This window comes from Mauremys reevesii, linkage group 15 (assembly GCF_016161935.1).
Source record: "Mauremys reevesii isolate NIE-2019 linkage group 15, ASM1616193v1, whole genome shotgun sequence".
In the NCBI taxonomy this organism is placed as follows: Eukaryota; Metazoa; Chordata; order Testudines; family Geoemydidae; genus Mauremys; species Mauremys reevesii.
Window position 1 is genome coordinate 9,736,317 of NC_052637.1, and position 19,697 is coordinate 9,756,013.

Below are 19,697 nucleotides of genomic sequence, written 5' to 3' on the forward strand. Positions count from 1 at the left end.
GTTGGACAAGCACCTGTGAGGGCTGGTCTACATTCTTAGGAATGACAATTCTCCTATAGGACCTATTGCGACAATGGAGAGCTATTTTCCAAGAGAAGAGTGAGGTTATATCTACACTACAAGCCAAGTCCTGCTGACTACCAACACTGCTGTGAAGTGCCAGGGACTGACTGCCTGGACCCATGCTTCTTACTGCAGAAAGACCCTTCCACCTCAAGATGATTCTACATCAATTGCTAGTCAGCTTGTTTCTACTTCTGGTACTTCTGTTCCTCCTCCTGAATGGCAGGAGAAAAGGACAAGGTGAAGTGCTAGTAACCTCTCCCTTGTCCACTGATGAAATCATTGTGTCATCAGCATTTGCTAAAGAAACCACAGCATGACAGGGTGATGTGCTGGTAACCTCTCCCCTGTATGATGCTAGACCACGAATGTTCCCGGAAAGAAGAAAAAGAAATGCTTGCTCCGCCAAACCTGCCAAGGCCCAGGAGTTCCTGACTACAAAGGACATTAAGAACTGGTCCTGGTGGAAGAGACGGAAAATTGTACACTGGCAAGGAGGAAGTTGTGCAATCTTTTCTTGGGAATGTGGTACTACTTGGTATTTGGGGTTTCTCCCAGGGGCTGCACAGCGCGCTGTTGGCAAGAACCTTAGGAATGTACTGCCCTCCCTAATTGGCTTTCAGATAAGGAATACCAAAAGCGCCTTGTTGCCACAACCACTGTCCCTGCCATTACCACTACCATTGCCACCCCTGTAAAATATCCAGACATAGACAATACTATCTATTCTGATGAAACCCAATGGCCAAAGCCTTCACATGTTAGTGATTTATTTAAGTATTGTTTGGAAAAAATATTTTTTAAGGTTTAGGACATGTCATATGAGCAAACAATTTGATGGAGAACAAATAGCTCAGTACAAATAGAAGGATATGATATTACCACATATAACTCTAGAGAATTTGAATTGAGATAGATGGGTTTTATGAAGGGGTTGATATGATGGTCATTCCATGGGTTTGTAGTGTATTGGGAGAAAGGGGCCCTTGTTGTTATTTAGTTACCCAGTTAGTAAATAACCAGACTCATACTAAGACAGTATGTTCTGCCACTGGAAAGTTTACCTGTACTGAAATTATCCCAGTAACTAATAATTTTACCTGTACCATCTTACAATATTCTCCTTCTTATGCTATTGATGTTTTTGCCTCTCAAAAGTATTTGAAAATAGTTAAACAACAGATGTGGTATAATTCTATCCCCAAAACAGATATACTAGGACATCGAATAACCATAAGTAATGCCACATTAGGGACTGTGAAATTCACCCTCCCCCTATCCAGCTTTCAAATCACTTCCGTGTATCCAGATTTCTCAAAGGGGGCTGCTATCCGGCTAGCTCAGCAAAGGGCATAGGTCTCTTCTAGGAAGAAAAGAGGCTTAGCTGGACACTTATGGGAAGGTGCAAATAGTGCAGCAGCAATTTGGAATATTCTGAAAGGCCGACAACATGATGAGAAAATAGGACAACTACAGAAAGTCACTGGTCTTATTACTGAAGCACAGCTGACGCAGGTGCAAGCTGGAGTTGATGAATTACATGTTATTTCTGCCCTTAGTTCGATGACCCAGGAGCTGTTGTCAGAGGTGGTATTGAAGATCAGTGAGGCAGGAAATTGCAGTGGGATCTAGCATGTTCAGAGATGCAGGATTTCCTGAATGACCAGCTAATGGCCATTCAGAATGATCTTGAGCATTAGCCTTGGCCCACTGCCCTTACTAGAGCTTCAGGAGTACCATCGGATTTGTGGCTATGGAGACATATTTGGAGATTTTCAGGATGGAGTTTCAAGTGCTTCTTCCAAGCATATTGGCCGGTAGGAGGGGTGTGGGGTGTGAATCCTACCAGGTCCATGGGGAGGATGCATGTGGGACTGGATTATTCACTGTGACATCTGGGACTTGAACTGTGTAATTAGGTCATTATCTCTTTTCTTCTCTGTGTGTATTATATCTTATTATTTTTAATATTTGGCACTAAATTTATCCCCAGTGTCTCTTTTTAGCTACACTGAAAAAAACATATGGATGAATTTGTTCCATTTAGGCTCTGATGCAACAAAATATTTAATTTAAATGGTATTAAATCTTGACGTCCTTGAGCTATATTGTCCTCTCCATTATACCATTTTTATGCCACCGTAATTCCACTGATTTCAGTGAGGTTACACCACTGAAAAAATGGTACAATGGGATGGACAGTTTTTACGCTGTCTTCAGTCAAGCAAAAGTCACAATGGAAGAAATTCTGATCTCGGGGATGAAGCCAAAATAACTCCAATGACTTCAGCTTTACTCTGGTGTTATTGAGATCCCAGTCTGGCCCAACCAAAGTCTTGCTTGATTAAACACTTATAAGTATCACAAAATTTGGCTGCTAGATAGTCTTGTTCAGCAATTTATAACTATAGATCAATACATCAGCTGCATATATTCCAAACACAGTTGTCTTATCTCACATACCTTGGAGAAAGGCAAAAATGCGACCCAGAAATGCGGACTGGACACAATACATGGTGTGAATATTCCTCTCATTCACAACAGGCATCTGACCCCAAAGCATCTCAAAGGTGGTAAGAAAAATAAGCCATCACACTGCTTTGGCCTCACTCTAGGAGAAGGCAGGCCCTGTGCAGATTCTGCAGAGCTGCCACCTTTCCACCAAAGATAGGTAAGAATAAGATTGGGTGTGTTCTGAAGGCAATATAAATAAAAACTCTCATGTAGGAAAAATGACTACACATTCCTCAAATGTCACAGTGATGGATATAGTTCAGACCTCCGTTGATTTTGCAGAATATGTAATTGTTGGGTTAATTTTTCCATAACCAACCTCCCATATTGTTTTTTAATCATTCCTTGAAGGTTGGACTATTTTTCTTTACCCATTGACAGGTTACTAATAGCTGAGCAGTTACTAGCAGATCAGAGGTTAATTTTTCATTTCCTTTTGTGTGACCATTTCCACCAGGAAGGCACAGAAGGATCACCAGAAGGTTATTAGATAATAAATATCCAACAATTGGGTCATTTTGTACAGATTGCTTCCAATACTCTCTAATGACTAGAGATGTCCAATGCATCAAATTGCCTCTTTCACCACAATTTCTCAGGGACAGAATACAGGACTGAATGGTGAAAATGACTGACCCAGTTAGACAGTTCCTTTGATAAGCAAATGCTGTCAAATAAAATTGCGGTGAATGTTGCACCCCCATCAACTCATACACATTTAATTTAGTTTTAATTACTCATTATTAAAGCTGGTCAAAAATGAAAATTATATTTTTGTGGGGAATGCCGTTGTTTTGTTTTCATTGAAACATTCCATAATTTTGCTTTTGGATGAGGGGGTGGGCAAAAAAATGACACTGAGAACTGAAAAGTGTTTGGTTTTCAATAACCTTCTCTAGTAAAAATGCCAGTTTATAGTAAATATGTTCTAGTTTTGGTAAAAGATTTCTGATTTTGAAAACTTTCCCCAAAAAGCCTGAAAAAATATACAAACAAGTTTTCCATCTCCAGGTTTTTAATAAAAAACAGAGCCAAAAACTGCTTCCCCCCACCAACAAACAAAAAGCCATAGAAAAACAAGTTCAAAATGATTTTTTTTCCACACCACAATTATTTTCAATGACAAGTAATTTTTCTTAAAAAGGCTGTTTTGACAGGAAGGTTTTTTTGAGCATCTGCATTAATTATGAATTATCTCCACATTGTAATTATTAACTGCATTGGATGGTTGACAAACTGAGGAATGGAGCTGTGAAGGGACTGAACAAAGTCAGGGGAATGGTTGGGATCAGATCTCAGGACACCTTGACCCTTAGCTTTTTAATAATTAATTATCTGAAAGTTGCACCTGATATGAGAGGCCCATTATATTACATAAGACATGCTCTCCACCCCAAGGAGCTTACATTAGAAAAGACAGGCAAAGGGTGGGAAAGAATGACTTTCCCAAAGTAACACAGAAGTTCAGCGGCAGGGCAAGGAATTGATGCCAGATATCTGGAGTACAGTCCTGTGTGCCCGCAGTGTTTGCTCCACAATCTTTCCTCTACACGCTGCTGCCTCATTAGAATTGTGATTTTAGTTTCTGGAAACTCTTCAGGGAAGTAGAAGGGAAGAGAAATTAACTGTTGCTTCTGGGCTGTTGAGGGCTCCAGGGAGTGAGTCCCACAAGGCCTTAGAAAACAGACATGGATAAATCACCTTCCCGCAGCACCAAAGTTTTTGACACACAACTCATCTGCAGACAGCACAGATCTCAGTGTATTTCCAGCATCTCAGCCTCAGTGTTAAGGGGGAATGGCCTCTCATAGTACAGTGATAAGGGCATTAGATAGAGAGATTGATCAACAGAGCAGTTTGCAAGGGGCTAGAGAGTGGGGGGAAATGAATTGCCGTATGTAGCTGGAGCAGAAAAGACATCTCAGTCTGGGAGGATTGCACACCACCACCGTAAGTTTGCTCTTGCAATTAAATATATTTGGGAGTTACAGAGTGGCTCTTTAATAAGAAAAGTGTAAATGACAATACATATTTTTTTCAGAGTTTCACTCTTAGCTCAGTTTGAGCATGGGAAACGAAGTATACCAAAGCAGTTACCTTAGGAAAGAGAGAGCAGAATATCTGTGCCTCAGTTTCCTTCTCTTGGGAGTGTGGGAATTGATCAAATAGACACACACATTTTTTAGAATGGATTGAGGAGTTTACATTAAAATTGTCCAAAAATTGTGACAAACGCTATCAGCTCTTTGTTACTTTTCTTTCTGTATACATTAGTTTGTTGTTATTGCTCCCTATCTGCACTTTTCTCTCTAAATTAGCTTGTTTTTTACTTCTCTATTTGTCAGTTTGTGTTAGTTCTGTGTTTCTCTCTCACTCTGTGTAAATTTTCTTTTCTTACTTGTGTCTTTCTGTTAGTTTGTTGTTACATCTATCTATCTATCTATCTAGCTCTACAAACATCAGGTTGTGTCTAGTTCTCAGTTTATTCTTACTCCTGTCTTTTATACATTGAGTCTAAAGGGTTAGAGTAGTGGGGACTAGGAGTGAGGACTTCTGGGCTCTATTGCCAGCTCTGGGAAGGGAGCGAGGTTTAGTGCAGGGGAGGGCAAACTTTTTGGCCTGAGGGCCTCATCAGATTTTGTAAATTGTATGGAGAGCCTGGCCCTCACCTCCTATCTGCCCCCTGGACTCCTGCCCCATCCAACCCCCTCGTTCACTGATGAGCCCCCTGGGATCCCTGCTGCATCCAACCAGCCCTTCTCCCTGTCCCCTGACCACCGCTGGAACCCCTGCCCCTGACTGCCCCCAGCCAACCCATCCAACCCTTCCTCCTTTCTGACTGCCCCCCCGGACCCCTGCCCCCTTCATCCCCCTGTTTCCCTTACGACCTCCCTGCCCCCTATCCAGACACCTGCCCCCAACCACCACCCGAAACTCCCCACCCTCTATGCAACTGCCCCCCCCCACTGCTTCCTACCCCCTTACTGCACTCCCTGGAGCACTGGTGACTGGCAGCGCTACAGCTGCGCTGCCCCGCTAGAGCTGGGCCATGCTGCCACCGCCGCCACCACCACACAGCTCAGAGCACCGGGTCAGGCCGAGCACTGTAGATGCGCTGCCCCAGGAGCTCACAGCCCTGCTGCCCAGACCATTTCTCCAGGGGAGAAGGGACAGCAGGTGAGGGGCCGGGGCCCAGCCTCCCAGGACAGGAGCTCAGGGGCCAGGCAGGACAGTCCCACAGGCCGGATGTGGCCCGAGGCCGTATTTTGCCCACCAGTGGTTTAGTGGGTAAGAGAAGCAGGGACTGAGAGCCAGGAATCCTGAGTTTTATGTGTGGCTCTGGGTGGAAATTCAGTCCAGGATGAAGAGAAGAGGAGCCAGAACTGGTGGTTCTATTTCTGTCTCTCATAAGGACTCTGGGGCAGGCACCTCTCATAAAATAAAGCTGAGTGTTTAGGGCACTCGGCTGGCCTGTGACAGACTCAGGTTCAATCCCTCCCTCTGACTGATGATGAAAAAGGATTTGAATTCCTACTTTACAGGAGAGTGTCTTGACTCCCAGTCCCCTCCTCTAACCACTACATCAGACTGCATCTCAGCCTCTCCACTGCCATCATGAATGACTGCTGCAAGTGACAATGGAGTCATTGGGTCAGCAAACTTGTGTGAGAGATTCTCCTGAGTGGGACACTCACATAGAATCATAGATTATTAAGGTTGGAAGGGAGCTCAGGAGGTCATCTAGTCCAACCCCCTGCTCAAAGCAGGACCAATCCCCAGACAGATTTTTACCCCAGTTCCCTAAATGGCCCTCTTAAGGATTGAACTCATAGCCCTGGTTTTAGCAAGACAATTCTCAAACCGCTGAGCTATCCCTCCCCCCCTCACCTGGTGTCTGGAAGAGCCAAATTCAAGTCCCTGCTCCAATGACTATTTAATTATTGATACAAAGTGGAGCAGCTTCAATAGGAGAGACTGAGAAAGTCTCATTTCAGAACAATTTCTGTTAGAATTTCTGTTAGAATTTCAGCTAGAACAGGGGATGGGGCGTCAGGACTCCTGGGCTTTATTCCTGACTAGAGTTCACTGTGTAAATATGGCTGGCTGGGTTCAGTCACCTCCATGCGAAATTCTGCTCTCATTAAAAGCAGTATAAATGGGGAGTAATTCCATGGCATGCAGTGAAATTACCCCACATTCACAGCAGTGCCCTGACAGCAGAATCTGGCCAGGCAGTCCCCCGATTCCCCTCAGTACACTGAGGGTAGTAACATTTATAAACTGTTATCCAGAATTCGCCCACCTCTGGGTGACAGAGGAATACAAATACCTCAAAAGCAATTGTTCCTATTTCTCCTCTCCATCACCCTGGTGTAAATTAGGAGTAACTGCACTGGAGTCCATTGAGATGATTCTATTTTCTCTCACCCCAGTGTAAAGCTGGAGTAACTCCACTGGAGTCAGTGGGGCTGTTTTCTATTATTTTCTACTGTTTTCCCCATCCTCATTCCCATATTATACCAATCCTCACAAGGTAAGGGTTTGACTAAAGGAAATTAAGGTGGTTTTAAAAAAGGAGAGATATTTCACTGATCTATTCCTGGCCTTGCTCTTGTCGTCCCCTCCTTCCCCCCAGACACCATCACACGATGTCCTGAGAAAGAAAATGTCCAACTGAACCACCGTGACCGAGTTCCTTCTCCTGAGATTCTCTGAAGTTCGGGAGCTGCAGATTTTGCACTTTGTGGTGTTCCTAGTGATCTACCTGGCAGCCCTGATGGAGAATCTTCTTATCTTCATGGCTATAGCCTTCGACCGCCACCTTCACACCCCCATGTACTTCTTCCTGATGAATCTGTCCATCGTAGACCTCGGCTCCATCTCTGTCATTGTTCCCAAATCCATGGCCAACTCCCTCATGAACACCAGGTCCATTTCCTATGCTGGATGTGTTGCCCAAGTCTTTTTCCTCTTCTTCTTGTTGGGAGCAGATTTTTCCCTTCTCATCATCATGGCATATGACCGATATGTTGCCATCTGCCGACCACTGCGCTATGAGACAATAATGAATAGCAGAGCTTCTGTCCAAATGGCAGCCGGTGCCTGGATCAGTGGGATTCTCTACTCTGTGCTACATACCAGGAACACGTTTGCATTGACGTTCTGTGGAGGCAACATGGTGGATCAGTTCTTCTGTGAAGTCCCTCAGCTCCTCAAGCTCACCTGCTCTGACTCATATCTCAGTGAAGTTGGGGTTCTTGCATTTAGTGTGTGTTTAGCCTTAGGCTGTTTTGTTTTTATCATTGTGTCGTATGTTCAGATCTTCAAATCAGTGCTCAGAATCCCCTCTGAGCAGAGCCGGCATAAAGCCTTCTCCACCTGCCTTCCTCACCTCACTGTGGTCTCCTTGTTTGTTTGCACTGGGGCCTTTGCCTATCTGAAACCCACCTCCAGCTCCCCATCTGCTCTGGATCTTGTGGTGGCGGTTCTCTATTCCGTATTGCTACCAATCATGAATCCAATTATCTACAGTATGAGGAACAAGGAGATCAAAGCTGCCCTGAGGAGACTGACTGTGTGTAGGTAATTCACCAAGAATTCATTTCTGTCTTTATCTAATAAAAGTTTGCTTTCTTAATATCTGTTCATTTAAAGTCAGTTATTTCCATGACCACACAGCTTGCACACAACCAGGTCTGATTCTGATCTCAGTTGCACCAATGCAAACCCAGATTAACTCCCCTGATGTCACTACTGCTGGGGTGATTTACACCAGTAGAAAATCTGGTCCAGTTGTGGAGTTAAATGGGTGTCAATTGTGTGCAAGAGAGGAATCAGATTTTTATTCTGTGTCAAAACAATATACATTCCACTGCTTTGCCATGTGCACCCATTCCATGGCCACTGAAAAGAATGATGAGAGATGTATTGCTTGCATGTATAAATCAGGAGTGGCTTTGTTGGAACCAGAGGAGTCAGACTGGTGTAAGACTGGGGTAGGTGAGAAGACATTTTGGGCAGATCTTCAGCACATCAGTATGGTTTTCTTGACTCTGATGGCACTAAAGCAATTTGCAGCATCTGTGGATCTGACCTACTACTCCCAATGGAGCTGCATAGCCATTGCCACAACCTGGGGACTGGGCTCATTGTCTTATAAACCACCATTTGTGGTCTAACCACTAGAGGGGGACAAGGAGCCAGACTGTGTTATCCTGGCTCATGTGTACATTTGGCTGTGTGAGAAATGAAGAGGCTGGCTGTTGGGAATGGAATGTGAAATGCTGAGATTGTTTAGGCTTCTGGGACGAGCCGATTACGCTGGGAACTGTGTGTAAGGGCTGGCCTTCAGCCCATTCTCATCGGCCAGCTAATTGTAAATAGGATGATAAGTCAAACAGGTGTTAGGATGATAATTACCCTATGGGGTTACAGCTGCGGCTGTGTTAATTTTGTTAACCAATTAGCAACTGCTTGCTTGCCTGCTTCAAGAGTATAAAGATGTATGCTGGAGAGAAATAAATGACTTTGCTGCCAATCAAACTGACTGAAAAGCTTTGTTCCTATATGCATGCAATGCAACAAATGGTGACCCCGACGTGATTGAATGAGGATAGTGTTGGTGGCCTGAACTGAAAGGAAGAAAAGGAGGCGCACCTGAGTCTCAGTGTCGAGCGGCTAGGAGCTGCAGGGCGTCCGAAAAGAGGGGCGCACCTGAGCTCAGTGTCGAGCGGCGGCCGCAGGGCGTCCGAAGAGAAGGGCGCACCTGAGTTCAGTGTCGAGCGGCTAGGAGCCGCAGGGCGTCCGAAAAGGGGCGCACCTGAGCTCAGTGTCGAGCGGCAAGCCGCAGGGTGTCTGAAAAGGGAGGCACACCCCAGCCCAGAGGTGAGCAGCTAATATGGGAACCGCTGCATCAGCGGAAGAAAGGACGGTGCATGAATATTTGATGCGCATTGCGGAGCGGCAGGGAGAGAAGCTCCCCTCTGATACGTTATCCCGTCTGCTGCGGTGGGGACGGAGAAGGGGACTTTCTGTTCAACCAAGTACAATTTTTGATAAAACTGTTTGGGAGCGGCTAGGCTCCGAGCTTTGGAAGTCGGTGGCTCAGGGCGATAAGGAGGCCTTCTCCCTGAGTCCAGTATGGAATAAGGCGAAGGAGATAGTAGAAACTCTCGCGACCGAGGCAGGAGTGCAGGCGGCCCTTTCTGAGCTTTGCCGCCCAACGCCCGGAATGCCTTCTGTGTTGCCGGTTGGAGCCAGAGAGTTTTTCGGTGGTGAGGACACGGTGATACCTTTGGCTTCCGACCCCTTCCCCATGGATGATGTTGCCCCTGCTACGGCTCCACTACCCTCCAATGTGGCTATCGGCCCCGACATGATTGATCCTGCTACGGTCCTGTTACCCCCCGATACGCCCGAGCCTATGGAGACAGCCTTGCCGTATGCACCCCCTCCAAAGCCATGCCGTGTCCACGGGGCCTGGGGGTGCCACGATTGCGGGGGGACAGAGGAGGCTCGGGTGGAACATGTGCCATCAAACCCATATCCCGATTTGACTACGTTTACTCAGTTTACTCAGTCTGATGCCTTCTATAAGGAGATGGAGCGCCAGGGTCGACAGCTGCAGCATATATGTGACAAGTTGGACCAATTGGAAGGTTTTCCACCTGGATCATCGCGATCGCATCTTCACAAGTGCTTTCATTCGACTCGCCCCCCCGCCCCGCCTGGCCCCGGGGACCCTCCAACTGGGGACCCTCCGGATCCGGTACAGCGCTGGCATGGGGTTTTAAGAGAAGCCATCCTTGAAGGTCTAACACCTGAGGCCTTTCCGGTGATTACGCCAGACCCTCAACACCCTAATCATAGACGGTGGGCCCCTTTGGACTGGAAGTTGATCCGTGAGGCACAGAAATCGATCATGGCTTATGGACTAGATAATCCGTATGTACAGTCTATCATTGAACAGGTATTTGCTGGCCAAGCAATGTGTCCGTACGATGCGATTAAGCTAGCTGACATGCTTCTTACACCTACACAGAAACTGTTGTGGAAAGATGATTGGGCTAAGAGAGTTGACTTGGCTCTTGTCCGCAATTTGGATTTACCGGATGATGATCCTCGGCGCGTGGCCACTGCTGATATGTTTTTGGGAGCCGGTCGCTTTGTTGACCCGCATTTGCAAGCTCGCCTTGAACCCCGGATCCTGCAGCAATCACAGGAACTAGCCTTGGCTGCCTTTAAAGCGGTGCCCCAGATGGGGAAGCCGACCCCTCCCTATGCTAAAATTACACAAGGCCCATCGGAACCGTATTCCACCTTTTGGATCGCCGAGAGGCTATTGATAGATCTCCTAATCTGACGCCAGAGGCCAGAACTGCAGTTGGACTTGATCTTGCAACCCAGAATGCAAATCCCACTTGCCGCCGTATATTAGCCACCTTGCCCAAGACTGCGACCCTGATGGAAATGATTGAGGCATGTGGTAGGGCCGCTATGCTTGAGGAGACGGATAAGGCAGCAATTCATGCTAAGGCACAGGCCTCTGCACTGGCCGTGGCGTTACAACCCCTGCTCGGGCGACAGCGGGGGGCTAGAAGACCGACCCGCCAGCCGGCCCTGTTTTGGTTGCGGAAAACCCGGGCATTTCCGGCGGGACTGCCCTATGCAAAATGGGCAGCGGGCCTCTGATGTGTTACCTGAAGCTGCAACTGGCGCTTGCACACGATGTGATAAGTTTGGACATCGCGCCGCCGACTGTTGGGCGCGTTACAAGAAGGATGGAACACCGCTGCCGGGAAACGGATCACGGAGCGCCCCTCGGAGGAGCGCGACGACACAAGTGCCTCCACCCGCCAACCCGGCTGCCTGGAACACCTCACCGGAGCAACCCGTGGCAGTGCCGGAGTGGATTTGGCCACAGCGACAGATGTAGTTTTACAGACTGACGAGGTTCAAGTTCTTCCTTCCAACACCGATGGCCCATTAGGATTTGGATTGAGTGCCCTTTTGATTGGCCGTTCGTCAACATCGAAACAAGGTATTTTTGTTTTGCCTGGCCTTATTGATGCCGACCATACGGGGAATATTGGGATAATGGTACGCGCCCTTTGTCCCCCTGTGACTATAACTGCTGGTACACGTCTTGCTCAGTTAATACCTTTCGAGGGATGTGTGCCCCGATCGACCCCGATTGACCGCGGGTCTCGAGGGTTTGGATCCACTGGCCCTCCCCAACCTGCCTTTGCTATGGACATCACTTTGCGCAAGCCCACCCGAACCGCTCGGCTTCAGGGATCCAACGGGCGGCAGATCACTCAGGAAGCTTTTATTGGGGATGCAATGCAGAGTGGGGTAACTGAGGCACCTGGGACGACAGAGGTAGAAGATACTGTGTTTACCTTGGAATCAGAGCCTACTGGAGCGGTTGCAGCTGAGGCCCCCATGCAGAATGATGTAGGAGATGCGCCATCTAACCTAGTATCAGAATGCCCAGGGGCAGTTGTAAATGGGGCCCCTCTACAGAGCGACATGTGTCCTCAAGAACTGCCTGTGTGTGGAAAGGGAGACGAAGAGGAGCAAGAGAATTTAGCTGTGCAGCTGGCAGATACTGGCTCACCCATTTTTAGTATTGAAAGCTCTGGGGCTCAAAAAACATTTGTGCCTGTTACAGCTGCGGCAATTGAAGAACAAATCATTGCAGAAACTGTAACATCTATGGAAACCTCAGCTGCAACTTTAACGCCTTTAGAAGCAGTGCCTGAAAAACTATTTCCTGAACTAGTCCAAGATATTACCACCGCTCATTCGGGATTTGAGGCTGCAAACAGTAGGACTGAAGAAACTGCAACAGTGTCAGTATTAGAGATGACTGCTGCAATGGTGGATGGAATGACTGAGAAAGCAACAAGATGTACACACCCTGAGCCCCTGGAGGACAACTGCTTGTTAGCTGTGCCAGGATCCCTTTTGTTTGATCCTCCCTGAATGATTTAATTGATTGAGATAATTTTTGCTTTGCCTGAATGTATAGGATGATGTCCTGCTAATTTCCCCCGTAGAACTTGAACCACGATGGTGGTGGAACAGAAGAAAAAACACTCACGTTGTTGATATTGCCAAAGTCCAGAAATTCCTGATTAAAAGGACATTGAGAACTGACCCTGGTGAAGAAACAAAGAATTGTACACTGGCAGGAAGAAATTTGGGACTCCTGCTAAAAAATGTGGTATTGATTGGATTTTGGGGTTTATTCTACAGGCTGCGCCCTGTGTTTTGGATAAAATTTTAGCATGTATTGCCCCCCCCAATTGGATTGTAAATGGTATTACCCCGGTTTTTTAGAGTTTAATTGTTTTTTTGTTTTTAAAGTTTGAGAAAACTCAGCCAAAAGGTTTGTTGAGTATTCTCAAAGGGGGGGGGGTTTATGCTGTTATTTAGGCATAAATTTAGGTAATTTGGGAGAATGGCTTTGAATGTATGTGACCCAAAATACCTTTATGTAAAGTGCTTTTGTTAGCCTTTTTAGATTTTTGTAAATTCTGTATTATGTACTGATTATTGGCAGTTGTATGATTGTTTGATATTTGATGTAGCCCCCACGGTGGGAAAGTACAGATAGTTGTTCACAGAAGATACCAGAAGGGTAGGTGCTAGTACGGTTTAGCAAGAGGAAACATGGATCGGGCCCAGGCAGGCACGCAATAGATAGAGAACTTGAAGAGGAAAAAAGGATTGGGCCCAGGCGGCGGGCAACAGACAACAAGCTTGGAATACTGGTTGATAACCTTGAGGGTGTAGTTGATAGAAAAGGTAATTAACTACTAGTGAGTAATGTTAGGCAGAGTACAAAGTTAACTCTGTGGTTGCTGGAGGGAATAGCAGTTGAATTTTGTAAAGATGCTAAAGAGAAAAGTTTTTGGTGTTTTTGAAATGTTTGTAAATAAATTTAGGCAAAGAAATTAGTTTGCAATTGTTTGGTTATAAATAATTTTGTTGCATTAGTTGAAGATTGTATATTGTGCTATGTAATTGTAATTGTATTAGGCTAAGGGTATATAAGTAGTGATTTTTTTGGGGTTTAAAAGTAGAAGTTAATAGTAAGAACCCTTAAGCTGTGAATAGCTTTGAATTTAGAAGTAAGTTAGGATGCAATTGTATTACTGTAAATGATTTAATTGATGATGTAATTTTTTTTTGCCTGATGGTATTAAGGGTATTTGTATATTGTATGTAATGATTGCTTGCCCAGTAGGGGTAGTTTTGTTTTGTTTTTTAGATATTAAGAAAATTGGTGTTAGCTGCATAGCATTTTATGTACCATGCATTTATTTATAGAGTTAAATTTATGTTATGTGTTTTATTTTTGTTTGTTTGTTTGTTTCTGGCCAGAATTGTTTTTTGCGTTTTATGTGGTTTATGTTGTGTTTTTCTAGGACCCCCCCCCTCCCTCAGTGTCAGTTTGATCGCCTGACATCTGAGGGATGATTTGGTAATAGAAGTTTGCCACAAGTTGGTGTGCTATAGAGAAGGGGGGAATCCTGTAGAATTTACACCATTTATTTGTTGTGCTTTGTTTTTGTTTGGTGTTGTTGGGGTTATGTTAAGAATTGCATGGTTATATAGGTTGGCTTTATAAAGTTTTAATTTTGGCTTGTGATAGATTGTGGTGTTATGCTGTTATAGGTTGGAAATGTTTTGCTAATGTTTTTATCCTTTTTTTTTCCCCCTCCTTTTTTGATTTTGGGTAGAGGGGGGAGGTGTTGGGAATGGAATGTGAAATGCTGAGATTGTTTAGGCTTCTGGGACGAGCCGATTACGCTGGGAACTGTGTGTAAGGGCTGGCCTTCAGCCCATTCTCATTGGCCAGCTAATTGTAAATAGGATGATAAGTCAAACAGGTGTTAGGATGATAATTACCCTATGGGGTTACAGCTGCGGCTGTGTTAATTTTGTTAACCAATTAGCAACTGCTTGCTTGCCTGCTTCAAGAGTATAAAGATGTATGCTGGAGAGAAATAAATGACTTTGCTGCCAATCAAACTGACTGAAAAGCTTTGTTCCTATATGCATGCAATGCAACAGCTGGCTAGAAATTTCCAGGGAGCTTTCTAACCACCAGCAGGGCAATGTTTTGGAGCAGCCTCCCAATAGGAGTTGTGGGAGGCAAACCACTGAATTAGTTTGAAGAGTGAGATGGACACATATCTGAGAGGGATTGTATGATGGGGCTGCTTGTGATGGTGGGGGGCCAGGCTCAACAGCCTTGGGGCTCATTTGCTGAATATGTCTTATGTTTCTAAAAGCTCATGATTCAGGGTTTCATCTGGCCACTGGCAGGGGTAAGGAAGGGATTCCTCTACCCCACCCAGGTTTTTTTTTAAAGCTCTGATGCATATGGCACCCCTACCTGGACATGGGCAGGATGTGACAGGGCTCTGAGTCATTCTCTTTCACTCAGGAGCTTGGCCTTGCCCACATAGAATATTAGTGTTGGAAGGGAGGTCAGCTAGTTCAACCCCCTGCTCAAAGAAGGACCAATACCCAGATTTTTACCACATTTTCCCAAATGTCTGCCTTAAGAATTGAACTCACAACGCTGGGTTTAACAGGCCAATGCTCAAACCACTGAGCTATCCCTTCCCCCCACTAGTTGCTTGCCATGTGGGAGTCAGGAATTTCCCCCATGGTCAGATTGGCAGGGAACTTGGGGAGAGGGGGGACACATTTCTCTGTAGCACGTGGTGCGGGTCACTTGCCATGATTTTCTGGGTGTATCTCAATCATTTCCCTGCCATTGTGGGGCCTTCAGGCATTGGTGCCCCTCGGTCTCTCCTATGGTCTGCCAGTGGCACAGAACTGTCTAGTCTCCTGAGAGCTGTGACACTTATGTCTAATTTCAGTAGTTGGGTTTGGTCTGTGGGTGTTGTCATAGAGCAGGTCAGACTGGATGATCTGGTCGTTCCTTCTGGCCTTGTGTTATATCCTTGGGGCAGCCGGTGTAGGAAGCAATCACTTGAGGCCAGAGAGCAGACAGCTAACCAAAACCTCCATTTTATTTACAGATATACAGAGAGCTCACTCAGCCGGTTGAAACCGGCTGAGCTATCCCTTAATAGTCTAACTCAGTTGCCATAGTAACAAAACCCATGACAACCAAATACACAACATATTCCTCCCCCCCTAATAAGAACATCCCCTAAATAAAACACACACTAAACTAGAGAAGGAGGGTAGACTGCCTCCATTCCCGGCTAAACCCTGGGGATTATTTTGCCCCGTAACCGTGGGTTCGCCCTAACTAAAGATCCAGCCGATGAGGAGGCCTTCTGTCTCTAGGTGGATTACGGCGAACTTCTGGTGTTGTTGCACCTGAAAGTACTAGGGGATCAGGGTCCGCAGCACGAATAGGTGAGGAGGTGGTATCAGCTCCTGCTGGGCAAAGGGGTATCTCAGCTGCCGGCAGTAATGGAGGAGAACAGTCAGGAACAGGTGACTCATGATTCGGTGTCTCACCAGGAGGGGTGAAGTCAGACCCCTCAACTGCAGATGGGTCCTGAAGACTGGCATGACCTGGCAACAGCTGATCTACATGTCGCCGCCAGGTAAGATTCTCTGCAGTCCGGACTGTATAGGAAACAGGTCCTGTTTGAGTGATGACTGTGGCCGGGACCCATTTAGCTCTGGAAGTATAATTCCGAGCCAAAACTGGCTGTCCTGGGCTAAAGGTTCGGTCTTTTGCTCTGGGTGCCCGTCTGATGACTTGATATTGCTGCTGATGTTGCACAGTTTGTCTGGGTTCAGAAGGTTTCAGCAGATCAAAGCAAGTGCGCAGCTGTCGTCCCATCATTAGAAAGGCTGGGGAAGCCTGGGTCGTAGCATGAGGTGTGTTTCTATAGGAAAGTAAGAAGGTATCCAGACGCTTTTGAATGGAGTGTTGTCCCTTTGCTGATTTCAAAGCGTTTTTCATTGTCTGCACAAATCTTTCAGCTAATCCGTTGGTGGACGGATGATATGGTGCTGATGTGATGTGGTGTATCCCATTTGCCTTCATAAAATTTTGAAACTCCTGAGAGACGAACTGCGGTCCGTTGTCGCTCACAAGTTGTTCTGGGAGACCAAAACGACTAAAGAGTCCTCGTAGTTTTTGGATAGTACTCTCTGCAGTAGTGGACTGCATTATAGAGACTACTGGCCATTTAGAATGGGCATCTACTGCCACCAAGAACATGCTTCCTTCAAGGGGGCCAGCAAAGTCAACGTGAATACGTTGCCACGGGTTTTCAGGCCAGTCCCATGGGTGTAGGGGTGCCCACTGGGGTGCATTTCTTACACCCTGACATGACATACAAGCTTTTGCCTTCTCTTCAATAGCACCGTCCAATCTAGGCCACCAAAAATAGCTTCGTGCAATTTCCTTCATGCGCACTATTCCACAGTGACCGGAATGTAGCTGTTCTAACATCTGTGATCTCAGGGGTGGTGGAATAATGACACGCCTCCCCCACAACAAACAACCAGATTGGACCGATAACTCCGTCCGCCTGGACATGTAGGGAACAAGGTCGGGTGAGACCGGAGAGGTTTGTCGAGATTTTCCATGCATCATCAGGTCCATAACTTGGGATAATACTGGGTCAACGCGGGTTGCCTTCTTTATCTGAGTAGCAGTGATGGGTGTATTCTCTACCTGTTCAAAGTAGAAGATTTCCTTTTGGGCACTATCTTGATGTTTGACCGGTAAAGGCAACCTTGAGAGGCCATCTGCATTGCCATGCAGAGTGGATTTCCGATATTTGATTTCATATGTGTGTGCAGAAAGTATCAATGCCCAACGTTGCATACGACTAGCAGCTAATGGGGGAATGCCTGTGTAGGGTCCAAAAATTGATGTCAGAGGTCGATGGTCTGTAAGAAGAGTAAACTTTCGCCCAAACAGGTACTGATGAAACTTCCTAATTCCAAAAACAATTCCTAATGCCTCACGTTCGATTTGGGCGTAGTTAGTTTCTGCTTTGCTTAGAGTGCGTGAAGCAAAAGCAATAGGTCTTTCTTCTCCCGAAGGCATAATGTGTGACACGACCGCTCCCACTCCATAAGGGGAAGCATCGCAGGCCAATTGCAGGGGTAAGGATGGATCAAAGTGCGTTAGAACTTCAGAATTTAACAATGCATCCTTAGCTTTGTTAAATGCAACATCACAGGCTTCAGTCCACTTCCAGGCCTTGTTCTGCCCAAGGAGCTCATGAAGTGGTTTTAGCAGTGTGGCTAACTGTGAGATGAACTTTCCATAATAGTTCAGTAGTCCTAGAAAGGAGCACAGCTGGCTTACATTTCGAGGTGGGGGAGCCTCCACAATAGCTTTAACTTTAACTTATGAAGACCTGCAAAATCGATGATGTGTCCCAAATATTCAACAGAGGGCTTGAAGAATTCACACTTGTCTTTGCGAACTCGTAGGCCATACTCTTCCAGTCTTTGTAGGGTAGCCTCTAAATTCTTTAAGTGATCCTCTTCATTTCTTCCAGTGACCAGGATATCATCCAGATAGCACTGAACTCCTGACAAGCCACACAAGATCTGGTCCATAGCCCTCTGGAACAGGGCAGGAGCCGATGTGATTCCGAAGGGTAGGCGACAGTGTCGATAAAGCCCCTTATGAGTCACAATAGTCAACAGCTCTTGGGACTTTTCATCGACGTGCATCTGTAAATATGCTTGACTCAGATCAATCTTACTGAACTTTTGTCCCCCAGCCAGGCCTGTGAAGAGGTCATCGATGCGGGGAAGCGGGTATTGCTCTGCACACAACACTGGGTTGACAGTGACATTAAAATCACTGCAAATCCGGAGAGAGCCATCTTTCTTCACTATTGGAACGATAGGAGTGGCCCATGAGCTATGGGTAACTGGTATTAGGACTCCATTGGTGACCAGGCGCTCCAGGTCTGCTTCAACTTTTGGCCTGATGGCATATGGCACAGTTCGGGCTTTCAGATATTTTGGTGGACTGCCAGGTTTAATGTTTAATGTCACAGTGATTCCCTTCATACTTCCCAAATCATCTCCAAAAACAGCAGCATGTTTCCTTAGTATAGGGGTTAGACTGGTTTCTTCTTTAGTCATCCGGTGCACTTCTGCCCAGGTCAGCTGAATCTTCCCAAACCAAGACCTACCCATTAAGGCTGGGTAGTTACCTCTCACCACAAACAGTGGCAATTTAGCCACCTGTCCATTGAGCTCCACCTTAACATCAATAGTGCCCAACATGGGCACAGCTTCACCTGTATACGTCTTCAGAACAGTTTTTGTTGCCTTAAGCGGAAGATGCTGTAGCTTTTCCTTATACACAGTCTCAGGAACCAGCGAGAGAGCTGCACCAGTGTCTAGTTCCATGCATATAGGTTTGCCCTCCAATAAGGGGGTTACCCAGTATTCATGTGAGCCCGCTGCCAAAGACAAAACATGCAGTGGCACTTCCTCTTGTGAGGAGGTGTCACCTTGATCATCCTGGGTCTGCTCTAGGGTATGCAAGGTAACTCTTTTTGTCGGCCAGACCACAGGCCTCTTTTTCTTTTGTTTACAGGCATACTCAATGTGTCCCTTTTTTCCACAGTGTCGACACACCAGGTCCTTACACCAGCATTCTGATGCCTGGTGTCCTGGCTTACCACAGCGGTAACATTCTTGACTCTGCACAGTTTTGTGGGTCGGTTCTTGTGACACTTTTTGCACCCTAGGGGGTGCACCGATGTATTGTGCCTCCCTTGTAGCCAGTTCCATGGAGACAGCAATATCAACAGCCTTCTGTAAGGTAAGCTGAGCCTCTGCAGGAGGCGCTTCCGTATAGCTTCACTGTACAGGCCACACACTAACCTGTCACGCAGGGCATCATTTAACATTTCTTTAAATTCACAGTGTTCTGCTAGCTTTTTTAGAATGGCTACAAATTGTACAACTGTTTCATCTTCCTTTTGGTCTCTTTTGTGGAACCTATATCTTTCAGCAATTACCAGTGGTTTTGGGGGAAAAATGGGACCCCAGGATTTCCACAATGTCACTAAGATTTAGTCTCAGGCTTAACAGGGTGTAGTAAGCTGTGTAGCAGGGAGTAGGTTTTA

At 46.1% G+C, this 19,697-nt stretch overlaps 1 protein-coding gene across 1 annotated transcript; it reads left to right on the forward strand.

Annotated features, from left to right (window-relative positions):
* Positions 1 to 1,626: 1,626 nt before the first annotated feature.
* On the forward strand, positions 1,627 to 8,164 carry LOC120383597 (olfactory receptor 14A16-like). The gene is made up of 2 exons (XM_039501753.1): positions 1,627 to 1,666; positions 7,296 to 8,164. The coding sequence occupies exons 1-2, from the start codon at positions 1,627 to 1,629 to the stop codon at positions 8,162 to 8,164; spliced, it is 909 nt and encodes a 302-aa protein (XP_039357687.1).
* Positions 8,165 to 19,697: the final 11,533 nt, after the last annotated feature.

Excerpts from the sequence above, each read along its gene's own strand:
- LOC120383597 (XM_039501753.1), top strand. The coding sequence starts at position 1,627 with ATGACCCAGGAGCTGTTGTCAGAGGTGGTATTGAAGATCA. Across the intron at positions 1,667-7,295 it reads AGAGGTGGTATTGAAGATCA|TTCGGGAGCTGCAGATTTTG; the intron begins GTGAGGCAGGAA and ends GATTCTCTGAAG.